Source organism: Melanotaenia boesemani, chromosome 13, assembly GCF_017639745.1.
Source record: "Melanotaenia boesemani isolate fMelBoe1 chromosome 13, fMelBoe1.pri, whole genome shotgun sequence".
Classification (NCBI taxonomy): domain Eukaryota; kingdom Metazoa; phylum Chordata; class Actinopteri; order Atheriniformes; family Melanotaeniidae; genus Melanotaenia; species Melanotaenia boesemani.
In genome coordinates this window covers 10867554-10880004 of record NC_055694.1, presented here as the reverse complement: position 1 = coordinate 10880004, position 12451 = coordinate 10867554, and the positions used below count along the sequence as shown (strand labels likewise).

The 12451-nt window shown below is 38.0% G+C and overlaps 1 protein-coding gene across 7 annotated transcripts in view; it reads left to right on the top strand.

Annotated features, from left to right (window-relative positions):
• The window catches only part of LOC121651288 (IQ motif and SEC7 domain-containing protein 1-like), a 100875-nt gene that overhangs the window by 54374 nt on the left and 34050 nt on the right, over positions 1-12451 (top strand). Inside the window, exon 1 of one of the 7 annotated variants that reach the window (XM_042003347.1) lies at positions 2732-3511. The exons of 5 other annotated variants lie outside the window; for them this stretch is intronic. In XM_042003347.1, the coding sequence (XP_041859281.1) occupies positions 3435-3511 (77 nt within the window). In that variant the 5' untranslated portion in view covers positions 2732-3434. Of the gene's footprint in view, positions 1-2731; positions 3512-5754; positions 5847-12451 lie in introns of those variants that run through there. One more of the 7 variants, XM_042003346.1, reaches the window with a different exon arrangement.

Here is a 12451-nt window from a genome sequence, read left to right as displayed (position 1 = left end):
TTGATGGTCATGTAGACATGATAGTATAAAACAGTGAGGATTTGTATTGATCCAGCTGCAGTACAGTGGGGATTTTAGTCAGGAAAGAAATGAATGACATAATTTTATATTCTCACTGTACTTGTATTTATTTATTTATTTTCAAATATAGGCTTATCAACACCCTCATGACATTATTTGATAACTGATTTTGACTATGGCTCTCGTGACTTGCTGACCATTACAACAGTGGACACTGAGGACATTGACATAATGAAAAATGACTCCCATGAGTCCCAGTGGCAGTTGTAGCTGTATTGACTTAGATTCATCAGGGATCTTTGTTGCATGCTCTATCACACCCCCGAGTGTTGCTTGCCTCTCACACCAGTTTAAATTGGAAAGGTAAAAGCACATCTTCTTAAAGATTGAAGAAAACAATCAGGATTCAGACATCAAATAGGTTAACTTTTGCCCATGCGCCACCTCTCCCCCATGTTTTTATGAAATTCAGTTTGGTAGTTTTTATGTTACTGTGCTCAGAAAGAGATGCAGACAAATGATGATGATCATATACCTCAGCCATGGCTCTTGCTTTGATTTCCAACTTTAGCCTTACGGTGCATACAGTACCTCACTAACTGCCTTTATCCTCCACATGCTCCTGGCTTTGGCACATTTTCTCAGGTGGTAATTGACCCCATTTTTTTCACTTCTTCTTTGTCGCTTCCATGTCAGTCGTTTCTTTTATACCGGTTTAACTTTGCCTATCTGTCTTAAAGTTTACAGACTTCCTTTGGAAATTACTGATCTGTCTTTCTTTCCTCTTTAACATCGACTTCTGCTCTTCTCATTTTCTGACCATTTCATCTTGATCTTCTGTGTGAGACAAGGGTTTATAAACACCTAAAGCCTCTGTGTCGTCCTCTTGATCAAGCAAAAGCATTTATAGTGAGAATTGAATAGTGTATCTGCTACAAGTGCCAGATCTTATGGAAGTGGATGCATGAACTGTTGAAAGTGGAAAGGAAGCTTTCTACACAAACATACCAGGTCAACACATATATTGTCATAACACAGCTCGCCATTCTGAGCAATCAGTTCACTCACTCATCAAATTACTACCTGTTGTGCTTCTGCACACATTTACTTAGTTTTTGAGGCTACAAGAATAAAAACAAAAAAAAAAAAACATAAAAATGCCTTTCCAGTGTTTGAATCAGAGCCACAATTTTTTTCTTTACACTAAGGAGTAATAATTATTACCCTTCTCTGCTTCTGACAGGCTCTTGTATGTTTCGATGACACACACTGTGGGGTTTCACATGCACTCACCACTAAAGGTAGCTCAACATGAATTAGAAATGGGGAACTAAGAGGGTTTTCCATCTAGCACAACCTACTGGAATGAATCATCAGCATGAGGAACACGCATTATGAGCCTTTGGATTTAAAAAAAAAAATCAATGTGGTCTCTTTAGTTATTAACAGAATTAAAGTGTGGTTAATGACTTTTATCTCCCTATCTCTAAGTATAATCGGATTGTCTGCTCCACATGTGCTTTTTCTTTCCAATAAATTACGTGAAACTTTGTAAATCACAGTGAAAAGATTTTACATTAGGTTCAGAGGATGTATTTCAAAGCCTTATTTTCTTTCCATCACATCAATTTAGACTGAAATTAAAGACAATCGGCAGTGTGTGGGCAGTGTTTGGTCATTTTCTGTAAGATGTGTGTAAATGAGGGGGTCTAAGTTGTGACAAAAGGCAGATGAATGGCGTTCACACAGTCTCTCAGTATGGCCTTTGTTCTGCTATGGCCTTTCTATATGACAGCTTTCGATAAACGGATGAAGCTCATATTGTGTGAAAAGACTCATGTAATGATTGACTTGTCAGACCAAATAGATCGAATTTTACCAGTTTGTGTGGTAATATGTAAATATGCACAGACAGTAATACGTTTGCACATTGTTAGCTTGCATATGAGAGTCTACTTGTTTTTGTAAATATGTGTGTTTGTGGACACTGACAGTGGCTGAATATTGATGAGAGGCCCTTCTACGCCTGTTCCCATGACTGCTAGGTCTGAATGACACTGCAGCATGGCACTGCATCCTAGGCAGAGAAAAAAAAACAATGATGTGCTCTAATGCAAAACCCTCTTAAGCAAGAATAGAGAGCTGTGCTTTAAGTGCCTTAAGAACACTGCAATGCATTTGATAGTTGATATCAGCTGCTTCAAATTTAAAATACTGCTCTCTTAATGCCCTGAAATTAAATTTAACCACATTGCTTCTCTGTAGCCATGCCACTGCAGCATCCACATCCTTACGATTTAAATCAGCTCATAAATAATTTTATTGGCCATGATCGAGCATTTCTTCAAGCACTCTAGGAGCATTTTTCTATAACAGGTCCATGACCTTTATTAGCTATATGCAGCAGACGTTCTTTTCTTTTTAAGAAAGCACCGAACATGAAATCATTTGAAGCTTATATTCATTTGAAAAGAGCTTTTGCATAAACTCATGTGGTCATACAACATTGCAGCAGCCCCTCCCTGTTGAAAAGCCAACCAATCCCTGACTGCCGGGCTTCCAATTGAAGCTTCAGTAGTACGGTAGTGTTGCCCAGCAACCAGAATCGGCACATTTCTCGGAGGTCCTGTGTGGATGGCAGCAGCTGTAACAGAGTGAGGGAGACGGAGAAAGCAAGAGACAGAAGCAGGAGAATGGGACAGAAATAGGAGGAGAGGAAATGTTCAAGGTGAAGATGGCATTAAGCTGAAGAAAGTGAGAAAAGCCCCCGTCTCGTCTTATAAGAAAGTTTATTCTTGCAGCAGCGAAGGAGACAAAGGACGAGGAACGATTGTTGAGTCGGTTCAAACAGAGACAAGGGAGTTTTGAGAATTCCTACTTGTATCAGCACTTCTACACATTCCAATACCTCTTGTCTGCTGGAGAGGTGCAGAGCTTTGGCTGAAGCCATGATGTCTCAGAGGATCCTGATCTGGCGCACTGTGTGAAGGGACCAGCACGAGGGACAGGCTGACTGACCTGGATAAGAGTTAAATCAGAGCCAAAGAAGCCAACATACATACTTACTTATTTTGGGAGGTGGATCTCAGGCATTAATACTCTGTCCAAATCAGTTCTTCAATGTTCGTCATAGGCCCGCTTTCTGGGTTGGTGATGACTGAGACACGTCCAGGAGTGATGTGGTTGTTCTGGGCGGGTTAAAACCACTCAGGCTGTCATCCAGTAGCAGTGGTAAAGCTGGAGCTCCAGAGGAGGACAGCACTGACGTCCATGCCAGGCATTCACTGGATGAAAAAAGAAGACAAAAAAAAAACAACAAAAATGAGCAGACTGCTGTGCTTTTGGTGTCATGGTGCCTTTTAACATTGTTGGATCCTACTGCTGTTCCACCCTGTTGACTGTCTGACCTTAAGATGTGGAAGTTCAAAGCATTTTGCCTGGATTACTGGCATGTGCTGTGTTTGCACCCACACAGCAACTTTTACAAAAGGTATGTTTAAAAATTGGTTTGCTATCATGCTTGTCTTGAATCCTTGTTGTGCTTTCAATCTAGCATATTTTAACAGATAATAATTGTCACAGATAGCTTGCAGTTTGTTGCTGCCTGCGCAAAATTGTCCCCAAAAGGAATCAGATCAATGTGATGTAAAACAGACAAGGAGCACATGACCAAACATTTATTTATTTTATTTTTTTTAATAAATCTTCTGTTAAGATGATCAACTTTGACATGCTGGTTTGCTGGAAGATGTCATGTAAGGGAGTGCAAACAGGCTGAACTGTTACACTCCAACCAGCCAAGGTTACGGTTACAGTAAATTGAAGAAAAAGAAAAAAAAAAAAAAAAGCACTTGTTGAGGAACTTGTTGATGTCTGCTGAAAATAACATGCTTCTGCACCAGATCCATGCTTCTGTTGCCTCAGCTTGTAGGCACACCATCTGCTTGATTTGCTGTCTTTTCCTAGCATTGAACCTGTAAATTTCAGCAGTGAAACATACAAAAAGGCCATCTCCATTATGTTTTTCTTTGCTTTAAATGAAACTCAACACTATTCTTAAGCTTGCCACAGCTTCAAGGTATGTTGGAAGGTATATCCTTCTGCAGATCACTCACTACTCCTCTCTGCTCATCTGTTGAGGTCATTGACACAGATATGGGATTCTCCATATTTAATGTATATTTTTCCAGATCCTCAAATTAAGATGCACTTTGGGTAATTTTGCACAAAGTACTTATCTTCCGTCATCTACTAGAGATGTTTGTATGTTTTATGATGATGACAGTGCTTTAATCTTTGGGTGGTTTGGTGCTCTGTATCTCAAGTTACAATTTCAGCCTCAGGGTGCTGTAGTTCCTCAGAATCTCCAACAATATAATTTAGTGACCAGTTTTTAAAGTCATGCAGACCACAACTACAATGTTTTTTTTTAGCTTATTACCTTCCTTTGAGAGAGACATCTAGCTGGGTATGTTTATGCATTTAAAATCTTGCAGATGTTTGATGCACAAATACTGATGCAAGTTCTTTGAAAATCAGATGCTGCTTACTGTCTTTGTGCTTATAGTTCCATGAACACAGACACACACACACACACACACACACACACACACATACTCAGGGTTGTCATCAGCTTTAGTATTCTGAAACTGAAGGTGTTTCCAGGGTCCATTAATAATGCATCAACTATAGATTGACAGCATGCCTTCAGGGAATCCCCCATCTGTAGGTAAAACCCCAGTATCTTATAGTTCTAGAGTTTTGGATTATTTATTTAGGTGTATAAATAGAAGTCCTCATCATTACCTTAATGTTTTGCAAATTGTTGCTAACAGCTGGCCTCAGTGTATGACTCAGGGGTCTCTGGAATTATTTAAGACAATTTTTTCCACACACAGCAAACAGCTCATTACATGTCTGTCCCACAGAGTTACTGGAATATCCTGGTCACTGGGTGTAGCTCATTACATTGCTCTGGTTTCGATGTAACCCAGATTGTATCCAGAGAGCATGTTGTTCAAGGAAGGTCAGTGTAGTAACTCAAAACAGCCTCTCCCAGCTGCTGAACTGGGGTTCACCCTCCCTCCTGTATGGCCTTCCCATTTAGAGGGGAGTGATTGTTGGACGCAGGCCCAAGTATTACCATACATGCAAGGACTGAATGCTCTGTGTCTCCATCCATTTTTATCTCTTTTTCTGTTTCTGTTTAAAATTTTTTCCGTAAAAAATAAACAAAAAAAAAACAACTGCATTTCAAAACCACAACCCAGGACTTGCCCGTCACCACTGGGGATGCATCATGAGAGCAACAGATGAGAATGAGGGATTGCATCGGACAGAACAAAAATGAACAATAAGGAAGGAGTGTCTGCAGATGGGGGGAACTGGTGTGAGCTTCGATGTGGGTGGAGAGCTTTTGTTAAGAAGAGGGATGATTTTTTTTTCTGCTTTACATACTGGGCCTTTACCTTACTTGGTCATCAGGCAGCTTGCAAGGGCAGCAACTCTGAGCCCAACATAAACTAGGACAGGGAGAACTTTGAATAAGCGCAGACAGGGTAACTTTAGCAGCAGAGGAATGAGTCTCTCTGCGGGTTTGTCCATGGAAAGTGAAGGATGTGGGGTGTAATTTGTGGTTAGGAAGGGAGTGAGCACAGACTGTTCTGGTGTTTTTAAGGGGGTGTTGCTACAGGTTTTTTTTTGTTTTTTTTAAAGCTTGCTTTGGTGCCATGCATGTTTTTTTCTGAGATGTCTGATGCCTCCAGTGATGTCACCGCTGTATGGAATGCGATGTGGAAGTACTGCATTTCCAGCCGAACTATAAGGTAGGAGACCATCCAGTACAGATGAGGGTTGATGGCAGTGGCCCGCGGTAAAAGTGGTGGTTTTTCAGACTGACCGCAGCAGTTTGTGCAAATATTTCTGAAGTCTGACTGATCAAATAACTTTCCTGTCTCTGTGCTCAAGTTTGGTGGTTTCCCTTCTAGAGCCATGGAAATATGTTATCCTCCAGCTGGAAAAGTCAGCGAGAAAACTATAAAGACATTTCAAGGTCTTGGTTTACTTTATAAAGGATGTGGTAGGCCTTTTGATTATAAAGACTTAAGAGGCTTTTCTTTTTCCATCTTCTTTAAGCCTTATTATCATCTTACCTTTGTCTTTCTATAGAAGACTACAGCAAAAATGTCCTCTGACAAATCTCTTTTGGAATGAACGCAGACGCCAGTATAATGCAACCATGATGTATGAAAGGTCTTCTTACGTCTTTTTAATACACAATCCGTTGTCAGTGTAATGTTCATTTTGCCTTTTCCATTGTGCCTTTCTGCTACATACATGTTCAACCTGTGACCTGCTTATAAAGATGTAGTCTTTACCCAACATTAACATATAGTCATGCAGAAATGATATAACATGAGTAGAAGTAGCCCCACCGATGTTGATATGGCCTCCACAGCCTCTATCCATCATCATCAAGTCAGTATGTGTGATAACAAAAGAGCAAAAGAGCTAAATGTATCAGGATGGATATTTAAGACTAATAATTATATTGCTTCAGTTTTTGAAAAAAAAAATCATCATAATGTCTCAAGATTAATCATAATTTTTATTTAGCTGTATTGAACACATCTGATAGAAGGAACCTCAAACCTCTGGTCTTCTACTGTGAAAGATTAATTTCTGCCATTTGAAATTTTTGTTCAGAGACACCAGACTACAAACAGGTGTACTTTTTAAACTTGATTTCATTTCCGTTTATTGATATTAAACCAGGTTGTATCAAGTCATTTGAAAGTAATTTTCAAAGAACATAAACAAATTACATTTAATTCCAGTTTAATATTATTATCATTACAGTTTAACCCAATTCATATCCAAATAAATAAAGTCAAATTCAATTATAAGGCAAATAAATCCAATTTATTTCAGTACACCCCAATTTAGTATAATGCTATGCTGACTTGTAAAACATTATCTACCTAAAAAAAAAGCAAATTTATGTGGAGATTTATAAAATAAACTGGAGGAAGTGTGTTATTCCAAAAATACAGTTATTACTCTTTAGAAGACATTTACTGTAAAAGAGGGACAAATATATATAAAAAAAAACAAATAATACTATGTATTTGTGTCAATTAATGCATAAGTGTAATTTCATCCTAACTTTTTTTTTAAAATATTACAAAACTTTACAAAGCATTATTAACAACTTCACACATAGAAAGCATATACAGAATGCAAAAATTTAAATAAATTATTTGTTAAAAAAAAAAAAAGCTGTAAAAGAATTTTCAGATTAAATAGATATATATAGATTTAGGCATGTAGCACTTGACATAGAGGGGGAAAAGGGCACGGTATTGCAAAAATCTATGCATATAGCTCGTTTTTTACCCTGTGTTCTATTCTTAGATTTAGATGTTAAATTGTGAATTGGATAGCAAAGGCACAAAGCTAAAAGAACATTAATACAAAAAGCAAATTTCTGTGGTGGAAAGGTTTAGGCCAGGGCTACTCAATTCGGTCCTACGAGGGCCGCAATCCAGCAGGTTTTCCATGTATCCCTGCACCAACACACCTGAGTCAAATTAGGTGGCTCTAACAGCCAATCAGGTTCTACACAATGACTCATTAATTTGACCCAGGTGTGTTGGTGCAGGGATACATGGAAAACCTGCTGGATTGCGGCCCTTGTAGGACCGAATTGAGTAGCCCTGGTTTAGGCTATTAAAGTCCCAATATGAAGCATCTGCCACCCTCTAAGGCCTCTATATTTCTATTATGGCTCTTACTCGTCCCATTCAATGAGTTTTCTTCCCAAAAACGTTGCAGGATTTTTTCCCAAAACGTAATTTGGGGCATATGTCTTTAGTTAGCAAAGACAGTGGCCAGAAACACAAAAGCATTGTTACCCCAGTGTGAGGTATAAATGACCTAATCCGTTACTGTGACAACATTGCCTGTGCTACATGGGTAACATAGTGTGTGCTGTGCTTATTTTAAACTGTCCCCACACTTCCTGACTGCTTTGGATCACAAGAGTTAGAAAGTCAACCTATCAAAGGATTTTTTTTATTTTGTTCTGACTAAATGAAATGCAGAGTTGGTCATTGTACACTTGGGAAATGAATGCTCTGTATATTTAAATCCCCATCCATTTGCCATCAGGCTGTTTAAAGTCCCCTCCTTGTCTTCTTTGTTGATGGAAGAATAAAACAAAGGAATAAAAATGGAAATATCCAACAGTTAAATGTCTGAAGGATTAAAAGAACAAGACAGCATGTCTGAATACATCATGAATCCTTTAACAGTGACACCCTAGACACCAGGGTACATTTGATCAGGCTGGTTCAGTCTCACTCAAAGAGTGGGATGACAAGAACATTATTTATTTAACAGTGCCTCCTCATCCCATTGTGGATATCCATGGAAGTGAACAGTGAAAAGAAGCTCTGACAGAACTGGGATACAAAGATCCTCCTGACAGACTTGCACCACTTCTTAAAACGTAGGTAAAAGAACTTTGAAAACATTAAGTCGTGTTGATCATATCATGACTCAGTTTAACTCTGAAAGTTGGATAAAAGCAGACGTTGACCTCTTCTGTTGGTCCTGTGCTTTGGTACGCTGGCTGTGTGGACAAATTGGTCTTTTTTTGTAAGGGAGTTGATAGAAATTGCAATGGAAAAGTATTTAGCTGCCAACATGGTCTTGTAGTTCCACTGTGGTGAGTAGAGGAAAAAAGAAAGAAGAAGAAAAAAAGTCCACGGTGGAAAAGCTGAGACGTGTCTGGGAAGGGAGTCTGTGTTCTGGTTTGAAATGTCAGGATACTATCTTGTTTTTTAAGCAGCAGATAGACATACGAGAAAAATAAACAGTTTTTTCTGATTTTCACTCTTGCTGTTGAATATATTACAGCTGATAAAGCAGAGCCGCACTCAGAAAAATGAGTGCCTGAAACTATAATCCCAGATGTAAGCATTCATACTTGATTCAGCATATTTCCACTCGCTTGCTCATACTTTTTATTGGCTGCCCTCATGCTCCACCACATGCTTATTCACTGGAAGATAGGATTGTGCTGCAACAGTCCTTATCTTTGGGCTGTTTCAGTGGCTGGCTTTTTCTGAAATGATGATTAATTTTTTATTATGACTATATAGATTTGTCTGAAGTTTACTGCATATCTGAAGCACTTTGCATGCTGCAAGCTTTTTCTGATCTCAGCCTAAGTTGCAGTCTGTATCCACTACCACTTAATAATTTACACACATATGCCTCACAGAGGGACATCAGTGTTGTTCAAGAACATTGTTTTTCTTTTTTTTTATATATATATATATATTCTTTTTAAAATACATGATTGCCCCTAATAGCCTGGTTGCCATGATTAGCTGCTAAAATAAGGAATATGTGGTTTGGATATGAATGCAGATTCTTCATTGTCTCTACACCCCATATTGCTGCAAGGTTGAAACATTATGGGGGAAACATATCTGGGATCACTATCTCTGCTGCAGTATCTACACAGCTCATGCTAAGCTGTACAGCTTTGAAATGCTAATCATCTGAGGAGGCTGGTTTGTTTACTCTAATGCTAAAAAATGCCACCCTCTCCAGAGAGCACAGAGATGCACACAATTCTAACAAAAATCATGCATTAAGGAATATTTGGCATTCCTATAATGTCTCCCAGTGTTCATTTTGTGCACCCATCATGTGTGTTATTAAAGCACATTCAAAATATGTTCCGCTTCTCCTTTGCTCTTTGTGATCAGTGGACCGTGACGGCTCAAAGGAAAACACAGCCGCTGTCTCTTTCTGAGGCTTTTTTTCCCCATTTCTTTTATTTATTTATTTTTTGCTCTGTTGTTTCACTTTTGATGACATATTCCTTTTGCATCTCTTCACAGTGCCTGCCTGGTGAATAATGAGGATGTGTGCTGCATTAACTTATGTAATGGCAAGCAAGAGGAGGACTGAGTTAGAGGGGGATGGGGTGGGGGCATTGGAAGAGGAGGGAGAGAGGAGAAGAGTGATGAGCTCATGCTGCTGCACTGCAGCTTTTATAGACACTCTGTACCTTTTGGTCTTAATACCATGTGTTATTATGCATGGACAAGATGCATATACAATCAGTGCAACGAACAGCTAATTGATTGATTCACATAGAGTTGTGTATATGTGCATGTAGACTGAAAGAGAGTTGCTCCTTTTTGTGTATTTCAACCCAACTTTTATCGTGCATGTTTTCATTTTACTTCAGTGTTAATCTTTATAGGGCCTATGGCACTTTTTCCCATGTTTTCTGTTGTATCTGCACTGTTAAAAGAGTATATTATCACTTTACTCATCACCAAAAGAGGTGTGCACATGGTTTAGTATTTTTATCCAGAAGGAATTATTTTATTCTGTAGTCTCAAGTCGCTTAGGAGACATTTTGTCTGTAATCTGGCTACTTTTACACCATAGTTGCTGGATTTTAATATAAGATAATATTTTCCAGACGGTGTGACCCAGTAACAGCAAATACATTATCCAACATGACCATTTTAAAAGCAAAGGTTTTAGCACAGCAAGGAACTAGTGATCCACTACTACTGAGAAAAACACAGCACTTTACTTTTGTTTAGGAGAAGCCTCCAAGAAGTTGCTGTTTTGGTTGTGAGGACAAGTTGACTCTTTTCAGACTCCCTAAAGATCCAACAATCTCTGTTTAGTGAATGCAGTTTGTTTTTACAGACTAGAAGCACAGTTGTGAAATTGTTTGGATTTGAGTCGAGGTTGTTGAAACCCTGTTTACAAGCTCTGGTTACTTTCAGATGAATTGTGCATATTCACAAGTCACCATCCCCCCTTCGCCCAATTCTTCGCCTGCCCTCGATCAGAAGAGATTTTAGCCAGTTTCCCCAGGATGAAGCTCTCCTTTGTTCTACAATAATTTAAATATATTTGGAGTTAAGATAGATGCAAAGTTAATAAAGTGGAAATGACCCTGCAAAGTCCACTTTAAACCACTTCTAACTGTCCTGTACTTGCATCATAGCCTCTGCTTAGCTGTTATCAAACTGACCCAACAGAGCTCAAGGCTGGTAATTGCTTTTAGTCAGCCAGCTCTTTACAGTGAGAAAGCAGTACCTCATTATCCAGCATGTATTTAGATTTATGTCAGCAATGGGCAAGGTGGGGCAGGGTCAAGGGATTTGGGGAGTTGATAATGGTGCAAAAGCACATTTATGCTATAATACAGAGAGTCCCTTTGGTGACTTTGTCTCATTCAGATCTGTCTCAGTCTGAAGTGCATGATAAATGGATGAAATACTGCTCTTGGTAGAGATATAAACATTACAACATTATCACTGTCTAAGATTCTCAGCACTAATATCAAAGGTGCATGAATTATTTGTGGCACTACTATGAGATAGGGACATACTGCATCTGTATACTTTGTTGTCTCATTAGTTGAGGCTGTCAAAAAGCAGAACTTTTTATTTTCATGGATTAATATTTGAACTGGATTTTCTTTTGTATTGCATTGGTCCTTGTGAAATTAGCACATGTCCCTTCTTGACAGTGTAATAACGGGGCTGTCACGGATACTTGCACTGTGCCTGGTAAACACTCATTAAAGTTAAATGTTTAGCCTTATTTAATTAATTACTTCAGGCTTTATGTTACTGGAAGCTACAGGTTTTTTGTGCATTTTTACAAACATGTCTATATCTTCAAAGGCTATTGACAAGGCTTTTTCCCCCACTGTCTAATGTAGCTGTTTCCTTGACAACTAGACTGAGATTTGGGCACGTGTGCTGTTGTAATAAATCCTGCTTTCAGTCAATAAAGAGCTGTCCAAAACGACTTTAATGCTTCTGGCTTCCAGTAATTCCTCAGTACCTTTTGGAGATATTCTCCAGTTCATTATTTTATTTATACATATATATATATATATGTATATATATATATATATATATGTGTATATATATATATATATATATATATATATATATATATATATATATATATATATATATATATATATATATATATATATATATGTATGTATGTATGTATGTATGTATATATATATATATATGTGTGTATATATATATATATGTGTGTGTATATATGTATATATATATGTATGTATGTATGTATATATGTATATGTATGTATATATACTGATATCTAGTAAATCTAATACTAAAAATCTAGTACTAAAAATTACTATTACTAGTGTTGCTGGTATTAGTAAGTAAAGATATGATTTTAACTTTTAACCAAGACTAGAAATGATCTCTCTTCTTAAAACTGTCTTATGGCTGGAATTGAAGTACTATTTCTGACAGATGATGCCAGAGATCAAACCTGCTTTTTCATGTAGATGTGAACATGTCTGCAGCTTACATTAACTACCCTAAGAGCTAAATGA